General features: G+C 45.3%; 1 protein-coding gene and 1 long non-coding RNA gene across 2 annotated transcripts in view; one reads left to right on the top strand and one right to left on the bottom strand.

Annotated features, from left to right (window-relative positions):
• Positions 1–632: 632 nt before the first annotated feature.
• The window catches only part of FAM194C (family with sequence similarity 149 member C), a 269,174-nt gene continuing 250,763 nt past the window's right edge, over positions 633–19,043 (bottom strand). The window contains exons 14-16 of the mRNA XM_085624449.1: positions 14,242–14,384; positions 1,589–1,696; positions 633–825 (exon numbers count right to left, since the gene is read on the bottom strand). Of these exons, the coding sequence (XP_085480575.1) occupies positions 1,633–1,696; positions 14,242–14,384 (207 nt within the window). The 3' untranslated portion in view covers positions 633–825; positions 1,589–1,632. The remainder of the gene's footprint in view (positions 826–1,588; positions 1,697–14,241; positions 14,385–19,043) is intronic.
• The window catches only part of LOC146797429 (uncharacterized), a 60,127-nt gene continuing 55,331 nt past the window's right edge, over positions 14,248–19,043 (top strand). The window contains exon 1 of the long non-coding RNA XR_014968485.1: positions 14,248–14,415. This is a non-coding gene — a long non-coding RNA (uncharacterized LOC146797429). The remainder of the gene's footprint in view (positions 14,416–19,043) is intronic.

Genomic DNA, 19,043 nt, shown 5'->3' with positions numbered 1-19,043 from the left:
AACTCTGGTCAGTACTGGTTGAGGGGAATAACTGCTGTACAGTACTGGTTGAGGGGGCTAACTACTGGGCAGTACATGCCTATGCAACTAACTTCTGGTAAGGACTTGCAATCCTAGTAGGGGAGACTAACTACTGGGCAGTACTGAGTGATAACATTACCGAACAGGGCAGTCATTGGTGTGCTGGGGGTTTACACCCCGGTACTAGATAGCACGACTAACCACTGGCCTGTACTAGCAATGTTGGGTGACTTTGCAGATTCCTGGATTATGGCACTAGTTATTGGAAGTTCAAGACCTGGCTCTTCGAGCAGTAGCGGCACCCCCCTCCCCTCCAGCGCCTTGAGACCCTCACGGGTAAGTAGTGCGCTCTATAAGTACTTTGATTGATTGAAGTTGACTACAGCTCAAGACTGTGTAATGGGACTGTCTACTGGGTACTAGGTCAGGGAGACTAGTGCTCTGCCTGGGCGGGTCTCTGATTAATGGACAGTGGTTGAGTGCTGCGTAACTACTACAGAGCTCTCCGTGATCAGGCGAACTGCTGGGCAGTGCTTGGAGTACTGGGAGTTACTAAACAGCAAAGCACCGGGGACAGAAAATCAGCTGCAAAGTCTCCTTGTTGTTGCCCAATCAGTGTTTAACGTGGTCAGTTACAGTATGTTACATATATAGAGCACTACGAGGCCCACGCCTCCGCGCCTGAGTTGTGGCACCAGTGTCAGCCAGGAAGGGGCATCTCGACCGACAGACGTGCCTCATTAACAGTTAACCCCAGTCAGGAAATGCTTGCTTCATCAGCCAGGTCTTTACGCCGCTCTGGAGCTAAGAAAGGGAAGAAGGACAATGTTTTCGGGGTTAAATGACAGACTTATCTCGTCGCTCTCTTTCTTTCCGAGCCCTTTTGCGCTCTTTCTCTCCTCCTGTCTCTCATTCCATCCCTCGGGCTCTTTCTTATTCTTTCTCTGTTATAGCTTTCTCGCTCTCCGTTTAACTTTTCTTTCCTTTTTATCCCTCCCTCTTTCAACCTCTCTCCTTCTACCCCACTATCTCTTTCCATCACCCTTCTCTCTCCCTCCAGCATGTTACACGCCCACTCTCCGTCCTCTCTCCCATATAGCTCCCTCTTTCTCTTCCTCTCTTTCTCCCCGACGCTCACCGTGGGGGCATATTATCAAGACAGGCGATAAAATTATCGCCGCTTTAGCGGCAGAAAACTTCCGCTAAAGCGCCGATAATGGGCTTGATAGTATGCTCTATGGAATTCCAATTGAAGCTCAGGTTAGATGTCCTTCACATCTAACATAGGTTTCAATTGGAATTCCATAGAGCATATTATCAAGCCCATTATCGCCGTTTTAGCGGAAGTTTTCTGCAGCTAAAGCAGCGATAATTTTATCGCCTGTCTTGATAATATGCCCCCCTGTTTCTCAAGAGTTCTACCTTCCTCTCTCCTTCCCAGTTTCCCCACTTCTGCTTTACGTCTCCTTTCCTTCTCTCTTTCTCCAGCTGTCCCATCCTGTCCCTCTCTCTCTCTGGCTCTCCACATCTGTACTCCTTCCGTCTCTCTTGCTCTCGCACAACATACCTCTCTCTTCCATCCTTCCTTTTTGTCTCTCTCTTGGACGTCAGTTATTCTACCTCTGGCTTGGCCGCTGGTTCTTCTGGCGCTAACTTTACTTCCTTCGCTCTGAAGCTTCATGCGGGCAGCAGGAGAGGTGGGTGAGACAGGGAGTTCATGAGAAGAGTCAAGTCAGCAAAAACATTACATGCATACTCTCACTTTCTTTCATTTTACCCCTTCTATCTGCGTGCCTCGTTACTTATTCTACTAACTCTTCAGTTTATCAGTACCTCTGTCCTCTGTCAGTCTCTCTGTCTGCTTCTCCTTCTGTTTTTCTCCCTTCCTTACCTGTTTCTTATTGGCTTCTCTTTCTCTCCTTCTTCACTCCCTCACTCTCTTCCTCCTTCAACTCTCGCTCTTCCACCCTCTCTCACTTTTTTAGGTCTCGCCTGACCCAGCGCATGCGCTGGTCTGGCGATACTTATGGAGAGGGCTCCAAAAAGTGCTACCAGGCCAGCCTAGACCTACAGTGCATGTGCGCGGGCGCGCCCGCCTCACTTTCGCGGCCGCTTTGATGTTTGATCGCGATCACTTTCACTTTCGTGGCCGCACGGCCGCTTGGCATAGCCAATAGGTCTCGCTTTTGGTACCTTATAAGTATTTAGTTAGGCAACTGTTGCATGGCTAAACACTTATAAGGTCCCAAAGCCGAGACCTATTGGCTATGCCAATGCTTGTTGTTCTTGCTCTCTAAACACACTTCCTATCACTTATCCTCTACGTTGCCCCCCCTCTGTTTCTTCTTCTGACTTCCTTGCTCTCACCTTTTCCAGTCTACACATTCCTTTATCTGCTCCCTTGCACCAAGAACTTCCTTTCTGACTCCCCTTCATCTGTGTACTAGCACATCATTCTCCAAGCCCCTGGGGAGCAGCAGATGAGGGGGTGGCTAGTTTCACAGGACTTATACATTTTGATTGTGGAATACAAATAGCCAATAGGATTGACCAGCCTCTCCTCTGCTGGGGGCCAAGAGGACAATACAATGTCATAGTGTGCAGAGTGATGCAGAGGAGGCAGGCAGACGATATTGCTTCTTGGCTCTAAGCTCCCAGAGAATTTAGGGCCAGATGTACGACCCGTTTTAGCATGCACAAATGGGTTTGTGAACCCGTTTGCGCATCCAAAAACTCATGGGCCATGTACAAAGCTTATTTAGCGAGTCACAATTTATTTGCGACCCGCTAAATAGGTTTTGCCACTCGCTATTTGGAAGGGGCGTTCCCTTCCAAATAGCAAGTCTCAAAACCATGTAATGCATTACCACCTACTTAAAGTAGGGGGTAATGCATTCACAATTGGGAAGGGGTCCCCAAGGGACCCCTTCCCCTTTGCAAATACATGGGAAAATATTTTTTAATGGTAGGCAGTGATCCCTGGGACCACTGCCTGCCCTTAAAAATTGAAACGAAAACGTTTCATTTTATTTATTTTTCAATGCATCCCATTTTCCTTTAAGGAAAAAGAGCTGCATTTGGAAACAAAAATGCTTTTTTAAAAAGCAGTCCCAGACATGGTGGTCTGCTGAGCCCAGCAGGCCACCATTCCTGGAGGGCTGGCATTCCCAATGGGCTCGCAAATTGCGAGAAGCTCATTAATATTAATGAGCCTCGCAATTTGCGACCCCATTGGCAAATGCAAACAGTGTTAAACACACTGTTGTACATTTTATTTTGCGCCTCGCAATTTGCGACTTGCAATTAGTCGCAAATTGCAAGGCGCAAAATAAATAATGCTCGAACATCTGGCCCTTGGAGCTGAGACAGTGTCAAGCATCTGTTGTGATCCAGGCTTGAGCTTTCAGTTGTCTCCCTTCTCTAAGCAGGAGCTCAAAGTAAAACGAGTTCTAAGGGTTATGAATATTAACTGTAGTTGAAACTGCTTTTGGGGAAAGGCAGTGCTTTAAATGAGCAGGTACTGTCCGGTACAGAGTACCAGCACCTCTCTAATTTAAAGGTGAGAGTACTGGCACTTCTCAGCACTGCTGCAATATATATTAATGACAGAGTGCCAGCACTACGCAGGAACTGATGAAGGCCTACTGCCATGAGGGGTGGTTGGGAAGGCGAAACATGTTGATGAACACAGTATGCAGGGGTAATGGGTACTAATAGTCCAGTTATACCCCTGCTGACATATTTTACCAAGAGGGGCCCAAAATAAAATTAGGTGGGCATTCTCTTAGGCAGTTTTAAACTTTTTTTTGGTGTTTGGAGTATCTCAGTTGATGCCGGGCTATTTTTAGCCCTAGAAAAAAAATGTTTAGCTCCACTCTGAGTGTTGGTCTGCGCCAGAGTGTGAAAGCACGCCCTATGATGAAGCATGACACTATTTAGTGTGTGAAGGAAGTTTTATTACCTTAGAGGGCTTCTAATGTTTAGGTGAGGTTGTCATGATTTTCCTCTTCCTTTTCTTTGATGTGATTTGCTACTCAGGCGCAAACAGGTACTCTAAACAGCGAGTACCTGCACTTCTATGTTCCTATTTAAAGCCCTGAGTAAAGGATGGCACAAGGGACTTTTGATAGTGCAGACATTTTGGTCCATTTTCTTCCATTATCAGCCACTCGCTCCTTCTCTACGTTCATCTCTGCTACGACTGAGCCTCCCCTCCTGGACCTTTGCTCCTCACTTCTCATCTACCTTGTCTTCTGTTGCTGGACCTCTGCCTCTCTCGTCCACCCTTGCCTCACTTTGCCTCACTGCTCCCTCGGTGTCTGATGCCAGAGTCTCACAAGTTGAACACCCGGGTGAACTCCTGGGGGCATATGTATCAACATCACCATTTGCGATTCTCAAATAGCGATTTTTAAGGAATCGCTATTTGAGAATTGCAAAACGGGATGTATTTAAAAAATTGCAAACTTTTTGCGATTTCTTAAAATTCCTTAATTGTGATTAGCAAATTGCGAAATCGCAATTAAGGAATACCTGCCCATTCATTCCTATGGGCCAGGAGACCCATTGGAATGTATGGGAAGTAATTCTCAGATTGCGAATTGCAATTTGCTAATCGCAATTTGAGAATAATTTCAAAGGTGCAAGGGTGTCAAGATGACACCCTGATACACCCCTGAAATTAGCATGTGTGGTCATATGGCGCACATACATGCCCAAGGGCATGTATGTGCGTCACGTGGCACTTTGTAAAATTACAAAACGTGCATTTTTAAAAGAAATCGCAAATTAACACCAACTAGTAGTTGGTGGTAATTTGCGATTTCTTAAGGATTACTCGCAATCCTTTGGTGAGTGTTACATTTCATTTAAGAAATCGCAATTTGCGATTTCTTAAATTCTTACGCAAACTTAAGAAATCGCTAAATTAGCGATTCCTTAAATTTGTGTTGGGAATTTGCCTAATACATCCCGTTTTGTGAATTTTTAATCGCAAACGCTGTATTTTGCGAATCGCAGCGTTTGCGACTAAAAATTCGCTTGATACATATGCCCCCTGGTTGCCAATTTTCTAAATGGTCCATAGTAGGTACATCTGTGACTTATGGCTATTGTAACTTCTATTTATGAATTTGGTATAAGTGAGGCGATGAAAAATCATGAGCTATTTCATAGGTCAGTGAAAAATGTCAAATAAAATCAATACAGAATCTTAGGCATCAAGTAACAATAAATCATAAGATTAGAAACCAGATCCAGGATTCAAGAGAACTCAAATGGAATTCCACCAGAGTCTTTCTTCCAAGGACTCCTTACATGTGCAGTCACCTACACCAGGGGGTGCCTTGGAGGCAGAGGGCAGGGGTCAAAGATGAGTAAATAATGCAAACCAGCAATTTTAATGTCATTGTGGCCAGAGGCAAAGGAAGCAAATTAATTAACACACTAAAGGCTCATTCCAAGTGACACCTTATTTTAGGAGGTAAATGTTGATACCGCAGGATATAGTATTTTCAGCGTGCAAAAAAAAATGTGTTTTATTCTCCAGGTACAGTTCCTGTTTGGGGGTTTAGGGGGAGTTCAGTCGTGGCTGGCATGGCTCGCAGGTGGGAGGGTGAGGGCGCGAGGGGAGGGGAGGTCGCGCGGGGGTTTAATTTAATTTAAAACAAAATAATTAAACGTACCTTTCTGCCAGCCGGATCCCGTGTCTTCTCTGCTCCTGCTCTCCTGCTCAGGAACAGGAAGCAGAAGCAGGCATCCAAGCTCCCTCCCCTAAGCCAATAACAATGCTGCAAGCAGTGTTGTGATTGGTCGGAACACCGCCCAGCCGGCAGCTTATGGGGAGGCCATCTTGTCCATTCAGGCTACAATGCAGCTTACATGGAGAAGGGTAGAGTGCCCATGACTAATTTGGGCGACCCCAGGGGGACGACCAAACTGTTTTTGCGCACTCAGGAGTGGGCAGGCACACCACTCCTCCCCAGCCTGCTCGGAGAGCTGCACCGGCCACCCACCCGCCCGCAACCAAACATAAAATGGTCATACCTGAAAGTTATGACCATTTCATGTTTCTGCTTCTCGCACTGCGAGAAAGCAGTGGAGCGACGCTCCTCCAACCTAGTGGAGGAGCTGCCCCTGGGGTAGTTAACGTGTCAACACTGCACAGTTCCGAGCTTCAAAACAGAGAATGTTGAGATGGTTCTCCACACAAATTTTGCCAGACTTTACCTGCTAATACTTGTGTGAGGAAACAGAATGTTTTTTCATACTGGTCAAAATGCTGATTTGAGCACAAAAACCTCTCTGCGCCTGAATGGGCTTTGAACAAAAGCCTAAATTGGAACATGGAAATTCGGTACAAAACCCCACATGTGAAGAACACTCCAGGCCTCTGCAGCCCTTCAATGGTCGATTCTATTAGAAGCCTCAAACAGAAATAATCGAATCTTAAATCTCAAACACTTCGAGCCTGATTCACTAAGATAAACTTACACTTTTGTGTAAGTTTACAGTTGTTTGCTATTAACAAAGGTATCTTACGAGTAGTATTTTTATAGCTGCGGAGTCATTTGAGTTGAATTTGCTGCCTCTTGAGTAGAAAATCTCCTGGAGCGGCAGCCCTGTTACCATGACTGCTCGTGAACGCCGGAGACTGCCCGCATTAGAAAATCGCACTAGGGGACGCCGAATCTTGCTCGCACATGCCATCTTGCATATTCTGGAGCCTTGCGGGAGAAAATTTGGCCAGAACTCTGTGTTAAACAGTAACTCGGAGTGGCCAAAATTCTGCCAATTCCGTGGATGGAACAAAATATTCTGTCCACCCGTAAAAGATACTACTTATAAAATACCTTTGTGAATAGCAAACATTTGTAAACTTACACAAAAGTGTAAATTTATCACTGTGAATTAAGCCCAGAGTCCTTGAGAATCAGGATTTGATTATTTCTCGTTGAGAAGTAGCACCCCACTTTGTAAATCAGGGGTGTGATCTTTATGCGAGGATCACGTCTCGGCCACAGTCAGATAGAGGTACAAATCTATCTCTCCATGACTACTGGGCGGACGGAGTAGGTGTTCTGTGGAGAACTCTGTGACCCCTCTGAGAAGTAGAGAAGAGGAGTGAGGAATGAAGATGTCCCAAAATGGATGCTGTACCCCTCAGCTGACTTCAATTATTCTAAAAAGCCAGGATGCAGTTGTACAACTCAAGAGTACACGTCCAATTTTCCAAGTGCATTTTTACTAGATAAATGTCAGAAAACTGAACTAACTAATTCAATGTGGGATGTTTACCTGCCTTATCACAAATCATGAATGATATCTGTTTACGGTTCAAGCATAGATCAAATTTGGCACGAGAAACGGTGGCACGTGCAAAGGTAGCATGTTTTTAAACTTGACCATGCAGATTGCATTTAGTGATTGAAAAATAAGTTTTGGAAATCGTCTCATGCTCTGTCAATGCTTGCAGAAACGACTGTACATGGAAGCATCGCGTTGCAACAAATTAAGGGCCATATTATCAAGGACGGCGTTAAAATTATCGCCGCTTTAGCGGCAGGAAACTGCCGCTAAAGCGGTGATAATGGGCTTGATAATATGCCGCAGAGAATTCCAGTTCACACCAGAACATGGGCTTCTATTGGAATTCTTTGCGGCATATTATCAAGCCCATAATCGCCGCTTTTAGCGGCAGTTTCCTGCCACTAAAGCGGCGATAATTGTAACGCCGGGCTTGATAATATGCCCCTCACCAAGTTATTGCATTTTCACACTGCTCGAATCATAGTTTAACTTGCTGCCTATGCCTTTAGTACTACCTGCTGTAGGATCACTTCATTCTGATGCACAAGAGGCTTTGGATGAAATGTGTGCAGAAATAACACCCAGAAAAAATTGTACAATGTTGAAAGTCCCGCTAGATGGCTTGAGACATTAACAGAGTTAAAAAAGTAACTAAGAACCATGCATCCAGGCAAAGCACAGGAGCAACACTGCCAGGCATAGGAAAATGGAGTGCAGAGTGCCTGAAACACCTCCAGAAAGCCAACAGCAAATCGATTCAAACCAATTCAAGGTGAGTCACGTGGCCCAGCCTTGGAGCTCGAGCCAAAGACGAGCAGGGGCGTTCTGCGCAGCTGCAACTGGGCCTGCATGTGAGTGGGTGAGCAAAATGAAGGAAGTTGATGCAGCCCAAATGGCTGTGCTGGAAAGCAAAATTATAAATATGATATAGTTACATATGTTGGAGGTTTCAGTCAGAGTACTTCATCGAGTCTTCTGTGTTTGCTTTATTCTCATTTTTCATGTGCCAGCTACAGCATACGCAAAAACAACAGTTGATGGACAGAATGCATAACAATGTCATACATTCACCCCAGTACAGAGATCTGGGCGAAAATCCATCATTTTTTTGCTCACCATGCCATTCCAGCTTGAATCCAGCCATATGCAAATCATTCTTGACCCTGTGCCTCATGGGACCAGTCCAGCCCGAACTGCCAAGCCACGTCCTCCCTGGACTGGAAACAAGCATCCTAGGACTGGTTGCGGGGTTTCACCCCTCTTCAGCCAGGATACCTTGATTCCAGTGGCATGGAGAGCACAGGACTCACGTCTGAGCATACCCATCCCACTCGGGGTGACAAATGCAAAAACAACAGTTGATGGACAGAATGCAGAACAATGTCATACATTCACCCCAGTACGGAGATCTGGGCCTAAATCCATTGTTTTTTTGCTCACCATGCCATTCCAGTTTGATCCCATCTACAGCATAGAGCATCAGCCAGTGGCTGAGCCCACTTCAGTCATTGGCTAACTCCACTGTAAGTGACAGCATTCTTCCCTTTCACAAGGAGCAGATCCACGCACAGAGTAGTTCCAGTGAATACTGGGCCAATATTTTCTTTTAGAGATCAAAAGTGTATTTTGCTTTTAGTCAATGTGTTTGTGGTTTGTGTCAGAACTGATGAGGATAAGCCAGCTACCCCAACAATAAAGTTTTGCAAAACCATTCCAAAATAAAACAAGCATTGACAAAGCCAAAGGCTGGTGACCAGTGCAGATATATTGACTTTGCCAATGCTTTTATTTTTTTAATTCAGGGAAGGCATATGCGAAGCCTGTGCAAAAAGGTGGAATTCTCCAAAGTTCTGCATTAGGTTCCCACAGATTAAAAAAATCAATTTGCACACTCTAGTCTGGATTGCCATTCCAGTAGAAGTAAGACTTGTGTAGTCACACAACATGTTCAGGTCACAACTTATAAGCACACTTTTTGCACAATAGTAAAATCAGGTGTTAAGTGATCCAAATGGATTGTTGAGTTCCTAGAGATGGGATCCTCAGAGACAATGGGTGAATGTAGTTATTTACTAAATCAGTCATGACTGATCATTGACAAGGACCTAGGAGGAATGATGACAAAAGTGGGGGCAAAGATTTCCAACGCTAGGGAACTGAGACCACCCAAGTCTCCCATCGCCATATGTCCCCTACACTATGCATGGTACAGAGATGTTTTGAGGCATAGGCAAAGTGGGCAATTGCTCAGGGCCCCCACTTGAACCCTGGGCGTAGTTCGCGAAGTAGCACTTCGCGAAGCTACGCAAAGTGCACTTCGCACTACGCAAGCTACGCGTAGCACTTCGCGAACTGCGTAGTACCTTGTTCGCACTGTGCCAGATGTCGTTTTCAATGATTGCACAGTGCGGACAAGCAACCGGCACTGTGCAATCATTGAAAATGGCATCTTGCACAGTGCGAGCTGTAGTTTTCTGCTGCTCGAGTAGATTTTTACTCGAGCGGCAGCTTTCTCAACGCAAACTGGTAGTTTCTCATCGCGAGCATACGCGACCACTCGCAATGAGAAACCTGACCTCCTCGCGTTGGGATTCTCGCCGGGAGGTTTATTTTCCATGCTCGCGATCGCCAACTTGATGTTGCTGATCGCGAACAAGAAAAAAGTCTCGCCGGGATGTCATTTTGCTTGCTCGCGGTCGCCAACTTGACGTTGAGGACCGCGAGCAAGCAAAAAATGACCGCAGCACTACGCAACACTACGCTACGCGTGTTCGCACTGTGCTACGTGCAGTTCGCGTAGTGCGAAGTAGCGTGAACTTCGCCAACTACGCGAGCGTAGCGTAGTGCTTTGCCCAGGCTTACCCCACTTCCTAAGGGCCCCCCTTAGTAAAGTGGAATTTCTCAGTTTCTCTCAGTTTCATTGATTTCCCTATCAGAACCTCGCTCTCTCTCCCTTCCTGCCTCTTCCTCTAACTCAAAATTTATTGTCACTTTAAGGAATGTTGGGCCTTGGACAAGACACGTTTCAGCTGTTTTATGTGAAAGTTTAAATACAATATAACATTGCTTGGAAAATGCAATGCTTGGAAAATGCAAATGCAAAATATGCCTTGCCCGGGCCCCAAAAATCTTTAAGATGACAATGTGCATTGATGGTCCTACTGGTATATGTGAATACACAGTTTCCCTTCCTGTGAGACAGCTCTGTGGCCTAATGCACCTCACTGAGAGATATTTGTGCAGCCTGAAATTCGCTGGTTCAAATCTCTGCACTCGAGCTCCGCCTTTCATCTTTTCACAGTGGGTAAAATGGGTACAGTGAGGTTTCTTAGAATAAAAGGTGCCATTGTCAGTGTTCTGAAAGAGCATGGCTCTAAGAACCATGTAAAAAAACAAACGTTTTCTCGTCTCAAAACAGAGGCAGCACGGCACGTGGGAAGGGCTGGCAGGTTTAGCAGGAGGTGCGCCCTGAGCGTGAAGATTTATAAACACCTCGTCTTTCTGCTCCCCCTCTCCGTCACTCGCTTCAGTTCAAAAGCATTTTCACTATTAGCTTGGTGCCGGCGCGTGTCACCGCGCTCAATTATTCAGAGCAATAGACACGGGCATTGACGGAGCACGCAGGCATTAATGCAGTTCAGAAGTTTGGGGGTGGGAGCCAAGGAGGGGCGCCAGGAGGGCGGCTAATTTATTATTGCTGATTATGCAGGCCGGCAGAGACCCAGGGACCGGACTCGGGATAAACGCGAGAGATGCCATCCATCAACCGGGAACATAAACTCCTTAACGCAGTCCTCCAGTCACGCCGGGATTTAAGGCGGCGCGAGCAAGTGGGGCCAGCCGTGGACGCTGCCAGTCAGGGGGAGGTGGTGCCCTCTGGTGAGAGAGAGCGATGGCAGGCAGTACCCACGTGAGCAGCGGCGGTGCCAACCCTGCGTCTAGCCTGGGATGATTCTGCAACAGAGGCGTTCGACACAGAACATCACCGAGTAAAACAGACCGAGGCTCGAGCGCCTGGAGCCGTGTCATTCACACGTTCAACATGGCCTACTCCGAGTTTCATGCTTCTCAAGTCCATAACGCCGGTGTATTTTAGTTAAACTGCAATGGGAGAGTTCAGTTTGTGGGATGTTCTACAAAAAATGCTAATTGACAAAACTGACACACAAAAGAGACACCTCGGCTGTCACTATAATTGACTTTCACACCATGATATAGGGGTAAGGTGTTAAATGCCGTCTTTTAATGTAATAGATTGCGGCAGCCATGGGCCCTTGACCTTGTGATAACCATGGCCAGCATGAATAGGAGCAACAAACAGGTTTTCTTTGCCTTCTCCTCTCCACCTCTCCTTTTGTTCTGGTTAATGACAATAATTTTCAAGAGCCACTAGATTAAAAACTAACCTTGGGTCGAGTATTAAGCGCTATATAAACGCAATCACAAATGATCTCGGCGATCAGTAGAGACGTTCTAATCCCAGCATCCCCACTTGACTAAATTGTGTGATCTTCGTCAAGTCACTTTATCGTCTTCTTTGATTATTTGCCAGAGTTAAGAAAAAAAGGTTAACTCCGAGTATTGAGCGCTACATGAAAACATGTACATGAACATGCCCTTGTTTATCCATTGCAGGCCTGTTCAAGAGCGACTGTAGAGCTACTTGGAAGGTAGAGAGGAGAGCAACCAGGCTCCCAAACAACAGAATGTCGTAAAATGCCTTTCAAACATCCACTAGGTGGGAACCTAGTCATGTTTATGTAACAGCGTCATCTACAGACCAGTAGCAGTAGTACAGCAGACAACGCAGTCTTCATCTGGGAACTCATAACCCGGCTCATCAAGTGCTCATAACATTCTCTGGGTGCAGGTGTAGGGCAATCAGACAGTGTCCAATGGGCTGGTCTAACAGATATTTGTGTGGACCGCAGGTATTTGGGCCTGTTTTATGCTCTGGTGGGCCTTATTTACTGTACGTTTCCCAATATATATATATTTTTCTTGTTTAGAGTTTTATATAGCGCAAACTAGTCCCAAGGATATCGGGTATCAGAGCGCTTTACATGAGTACCAGTTTCGTTCAAGATGGACAAATGCATTTTTTTTGTTAGGCACGTGGAGATTAAGTCATTTGCCCAGAATCGCAGGAGGTTGAGCGCTCTTGCCGAGACTTGAACCCAGGTCCCCAGCTTGACCACTCTAGCCGTAAGGCTACATCCTCTCCCCAATATATTACCACAAACATTGCCTGCACCAAACACAAATACATGCAGTCTCCTGTATCTTGCATATTGCCCATACAGCGTCTTTACAGTTTCAAAACTGTTTTATTTGTCAGTCGCTTTTTTAGCTATCTGGTTCACTAATAGGGCCACTTTTATTTTGCTGCCCGGGCCTATTTTTTTGTCCCAGTCTGACCCTGCCTGGGTGGCTTGGTGCATGCCTACATACTGTAGTGAGTTATGCATTTGTTACTCATACCTGACAATTTGGGAATATTTTCAGGTGAGCGGAGGGGTGTGTTCTTGGAGGGGGTGGGGCTTAGTGCCAACACAACATACCACAATACCACACACAAAGCAAAATAAGAAGACATTCAAAACATAACATGGCACATCACAACAGAATAGCAAAACAAAATGCAACACAGCAACTGCAGTGGAACACATCACAATCAATTGCAATAACTGCACAAAGGCCACAGCAACACAAAGAAACAAAAGTACATATCACCAGCACAACAGAATTCCACAGTGCAATTATGCGCGAAGTACTTGTCACACATTACCACCTCCAGAATCCTGCTTTCATAAACTGGTGGTAAAAAGATTTTGCAGAAAGCACTGGTAACTTACGGCCAAGACCATGAAATAGCACCAGATAAAAGTAGTATGTGACCCGGCTCTGGGTCACTACCGCTTTACCATTTACAGACCTTCCCTACTCCCAATGACGTCACATAGGGGACCGCATTTTCTGTTGAAGTATATCTTATGCAGAACCACTCTGTTAGCATTAAATAAGGGTATATGCGATATAGATTAGGCGAAATTCATGAATTTCACCCAGAAGTGAAACAGAGTACAAACTTTGCAAAGATGTATAGATTTCCACGCACCTTGGTGAAGCTTGCATTTGCGATGGTTGTTTCCTGGTGTACGCCTTTTTCCATAACGCTACAATTGCAGATTCGCTGCATTGTGAGTTTCCATCAGCACGTTCCCATTTCCTCTTGTACGTGTCACAGTTTATAGAAATTCCACACTCATGGCATCTCACACAATTTTGAAAAGCATGCAGTTTCTGGCTTGGTGAAACTATTCTGACTTTATGCAAAAAGTATAAAAATATGTAAACTTATTGTGGGTGAAAAACCTGATAAGCTTGACAACATTTTAAGTAAAACTCTGTCTGTCTCTCTTTTTAAAGAGGCTAGAGTGTCTAGTGGTGGATGAAAAAAGACATGAGTTAGAATCAAGACCACTCAGCCTTGGTATTCAGCACCCCTGTCATTCTATAGTACCCTCCCCCCCGCACCCCCCCCCCCCCCCAGACTTCTCAGGAAAACTTTGGCCACTGCACTCATTGTTTTACAAATTAAGCACTGCCGACCACTCCAAGACTTTGGACAAAAACAAGCTTGGGCACCAGACATGAACACAACTGTTGGACAGACAAGGAAACCCAGCTGACACAGGGGCCACGGATTGTGCGTCTTAATCGTCCTATTTTTATCAGCATGTTTTGGAAAGTGTTCCAATAGCCCTGGCTGATCTTGTGTTTTTAACCTAATCTGATGTCATGACATCATCTTCCCTCCCCACCCCTACCCCCACCGCTGCCTTATCACAGGCCCCATTCTCCTCATCACAAACAAGCCTCGGCGGCGCGTCTCAGCACTTCCTGTTTTACCTAAATTTGAAGTTGTCAGGCAGGAAGTAGGCCATCTTGTAATCGGCGTTGGCGCGGGCGATCTGCTTCAGAAGGTCCTTCTTGGTGCAGCCATATCCGTTGAAAGTGGAGCCTCCGAACAGCAGCTTCCCGCCTCTGTACATCTGTTCACAGAGAGACAGCAGAGCATACCAAGTCAGTGCAGGGGAGGGCGGACTGGGAGCTGGGACAGGGGAGGGAGGACTGCCTTTCCTGTTTTTAAGGACGTGCTTACAATGGAGCTTATTTACAAGCCCCTGGCGCCGCCCGTGCAGCCCTTTTTCTGACGCACCGGCTGCGCAATGGGATTTCCCATATTTACAAGGCCATGTGAAGTCACCCTGCTTGACTTTTTTCATGGCCTTGTAAATATGGCCCCTCTTCACGCATTACTCTGCATGAAAGGGGCATTCCATGGGTGTTGCTGTGAGTATTTCCACGCAACATCCATGGAACTTGACGCATTCCCAGATTTAAAATTTTTTGTTCAAAACTGGGAATGCGTCAATATCCTTCGCCTCCCTAGGGAAGTCATAGGAATGGCACAACGAGGAGAAATGCCTTTATTTTTCCTTGTTTTTTGCTCTTTCTATGTGTGCTGCATTCTGCGGCACACATAGAAGGAGGTTATTTATAAGCAGGAAAGTGTCCTTCCTGCCTGCACAAAAACAATCATCCCTGCAGCGCAAAATGACGCAAGAGTGTCTGCGCAGGCGCATGGCAGCAAATTGAGCGCCTGCGCAGGGGAAGGCACAGGGATGCGTTGTAGTGTTGTTCGCAGAACGCATCCCTGTGTTGTCAAAATGAGGCAGCACAGTCCAGCTAAATGGCTTGCAGTAACGCGCTGTGTCATTTTCTTGTAGATGAGGCCTAATGTATGGAGAAATAAGTGATTTCCTGCAGGTTCTCCTTTTAGCATGTGTTATTAAGGAATGTTCATTAAGTGCTCACTTTAATTTGTAACCAACCTTGAGTCAGCAAGCATATATGGGTATAGACCACCCATATTGCACCCAGGAAATAACTCTCAGAACTTTTTGAGGCTGAAAGAAAACACGGATTCACAAAGTCAATATGCCCAACCTTATTAACCTATGGGGTTTGCACATTTTTTGCCGTTGCTGCTGTTGCATTGGCAAAAGAAAAAAGGCCTGCTGGTGCTGCTGTGTAATTATCTAGGTGCATGTGGCCCCCCACTTATGACGCATTGGCCATTTTTTAAATTTATTTACCAATCCATGATGTGTGACGCCAGTTGTATTAGTAAAAAAAGAACAAATATTTTTTCAGTTGTGGCCTGGCAGCAAATGAGAGCTGTCAGTCACTCCAACAAACTTTAAAACAAATAATACAATAATTTGGAGGAGTCTGATGGGTGGGAGAGCTCCAAATCAGTGGGCGAGGAGAAGAAAAAGAGCAGTGGGCTGGGGGATGATGAAAAAACAGCTTATGAGAGAAAGAGCAACATCGGGAGGTGAAGAGGCACACAAGGGTGAGAGCAACCCGGAGAGTGGGGCTTGAGGGAGAGAAGCACAAGAGAAAAAAAGAGCAACCCATGTTGGAGAGAGCCATAGTGAGGGAGTGGGGGCTGTTTAGCAGTACGGAGAAGCACACTAGGGACGGAGCTGGAAATTAATCAAACTCTCAAGGAGTACTTAACTAAAAAGAAAAAAGTAGTTCCCTAAAAATAAGCAGTGAAAGTATTCAAGCCAGTCAATCAAAAGGATGATCAAGAGGCTATGTTCCAGGGGAGGGACAAACAGAAGAAATGGAAAGCAAGCCATCAAATAAGAGGCAAGCAAACAAGGATGACAATATAGGCAACCAATGGTAAGCAGTGGGTGGGCTGTAAACCCAATGTGCATTTTTGGCAAGGCCACACTAGGTCTTTCGCTGCCCGACAGCTTGTGCTGCCTGGTCAGCGATACCTAAAAATTACCCACTTGTCATCAAGGGCAGACAGGTTAAAGTGCCAAGAATGAAACCTATAAGCATTTTTAGCACCTGAACCCTAATGCTGAAAAAAAGTTGCTGGCCCAAGGCAACAACTCTGAAGTCTGCTCAACTGTTCTCGAAGTTTCTCTGCTGTATGCTAATCATTTAAGTTCATTGTCCATTCCTTACAGGCTGTAGATAGTCGGAACTTACACACACCTCTCATAGTATGTTGAGCTGCTCCAAACTTCCTTTCAATTATAATTCAAAAGAAAGTATCTGATCTTATTAATTGAAATACTTTGCTAAGCTACCTTCTTGGGGTGGAAACACGTTAAACTGATGTGTGAAATCGTGACCGGCAGTCAGATTCCATGGGTTTGGGATCACCTGTTTTTTAATCAAATGTTCATTAGGACTATCCTAACAGACATTATGCAAGCCCCTCAACGCATGGAGTCTCAAGGAGGGTGAACTCTGGGGTTTGGTGTAGGTAATCCCCCAGAAGTCATTGGAGGTGAACACTTTGTTGTAGAGAGAAAAGGTTTGCCGGATGGGGGTGACCCCATTGAAGCTCATGGAATCAACACCTAGTGATACTGTAGACGGCTTGAGTTTTGCCCTAAGTGCTTATGATGTCAATCTTATTTCTTAAGAAAAAAACATCTCCGTGGTAGAACCCCCTAAAATTCGTAACATTACGATTCCATTGTGCCCTCATGTGTTGTCCTGTGAGTCTATTGTTTTGTGAAGCTATGTAACACTACTTCGGTGTGAAGCTGAGGTGCCCTTTTTGATGTCACTGGACCCTCTAGTGATGTCATTTAGGTCTCTTGTGGATGATGCCTTGGAGGCCTTCTGAGACACCGTCCAATCCTGTTGCTTTGTGGTATCCATGAGCCTTACTGGGGGTCATGATTTTATCAAGCCCTTCCACCCTGTGATCTCACTGACCCCTACAGTTATGTATTGTCACAGCGTCCTATTAAATTGAGTTACTGAACCCTATTGTGATGGTTCAACAAGGTTTATTGGGTTGTGAGGTCACTGCACAGTACTTGTATATGCTGTCAATGCACTGTAATGCCAGTGGACTGTTCTTTGACGTGGTCATCAATTCCCTAGGCATGATGTCACTGTTATATTTGTCATTGAAGTCCTTTGCATAGTTATGTCACTGAACACTCCTATGATGTAATGTCGGACTATCATACTTACAAAAAACATGATCATCAGAAAGCATCATAGAAATGAAATAATTTGGAGCACGATATTCCAAGGCAGAGGGCAGTGTAAACCTGAAAAGCTTAGAGGGAGTTTCCATGTTCTAAGATGACAAGTGATGCGAACTGATGTTTCGCCACCAACAAGAATACATAGTTGGCCTTCTTCAGGAGGACCAGTGGGTGATTCAAGTACCAGGAGCATAGTTCAATAATATCGCTATAATACATATGGTAGACTAGTTCTGAAGTCAAGGAGTGAATTCAAAAAGGAGTTCACAGTTTTATGTGCCATACTCATACACAAATAAGACATATGCACACAATGTTCATGTCCTATTTACCAACATCAATTGCACATGTGTAGACTATGCTGTGCACAGAGCTGCACAGAGCACACTGCATGTCCATTTGTGGAGGGTATCATGCATTACTACAGACAACAAATTTAGGGGCATAGTTACAAGCCCCTATTGCTAGAGGAACGTCACTAAAATTGACTTTCCTGTGGCGACAGAGGCTTTGCCTTATTTACAAGGCAGTGTTAAGCCACTTAATATGGCTTAATGCTGCCTTGTAAATAAGGCTCCCTTTCACGCTACACTTAGCGAGAAAGGGGCAGGCAATGGGTGTTGTGGTGGGTGTATCTAGTGTATGAAAAAGTGCCCCCTGTAAATGTTAGGTGCTCCTAGAACAGGGAACTAACTCATGAAAAAAACAACATTTCTAGGTTCCACCGCAACACCCATTGATTTTGACGCTGACCCATATTTACAAGGGTGGCGTAAATATGGGGCAGTGCCAAAATTAAGACCAGGAAAAGCCTGGTCTTAGCAGGCGAAACAAGGAGAAATGCTTTATTTCGCCTCGTTTTTGCTGTTTCAATGTGTGATGCGTTATGCAGCACACATAGTGACAGCAAAGCGCCTTTGATTGTTTATGTGCAGGAAGGTGTCCCTGCCTGCACATAAACAATCATTAGAAAAAATGGTCAGTATACAAAACGCCATTTCAGATTGGTTATGTGCAGGAAGGGACACCGGAATACAATTAGGTTGGGTTACAGTGACACCTTCCATTTAAGTGCTTAGAAACAGCCGTTTTGCAGTGTAAAGCACTATCTGAGACACAGGTTATGAAGACCAGTGTTTCTTATTCCCACCTATCCAGATATAAGGCTGGGGATTTAGTGACTGCAGTGGTCTATTAAAGGCAGGAATGTCCTCTCTGTGAGTCCCCAATGCCCTATTATAGATGGACGGCATGAATGGTAGTCTCACAGAGGCTGGACAATCTCACTCCACTCAACTGTGCTTTCCTTATATATGCTCCAGATGGATGTATTAGATTTCACACCATTATTGGGTATTTCAGCCCTGTTTATGATTTGCAAATCTTTCAAAATTCATCCCAGGGTGTATTGAAATTGCTAGTTTAGAAAAGTGAAACCCCTTGGTCTGGATGACCCATCACTGTGTTAATGAATCTTATGCCAGAATATCCTGTCTCTGCGTGCACACAAACCACCACTCTGCCAGGGGGTTTACCATTGTTGTCCTTTAATTGTGGGACAATGCCCCTGATGTTCCCGACAATGGGATTGCCCTCTCAGTAACAAAAATAAAA

The sequence above is a fragment of the Triturus cristatus genome, chromosome 9 (genome assembly GCF_964204655.1).
Source record: "Triturus cristatus chromosome 9, aTriCri1.1, whole genome shotgun sequence".
Lineage (NCBI taxonomy): Eukaryota > Metazoa > Chordata > Amphibia > Caudata > Salamandridae > Triturus > Triturus cristatus.
The sequence above is the reverse complement of the archived record's forward strand: the minus strand, read 5'-3'. Positions and strand labels throughout refer to the sequence as shown.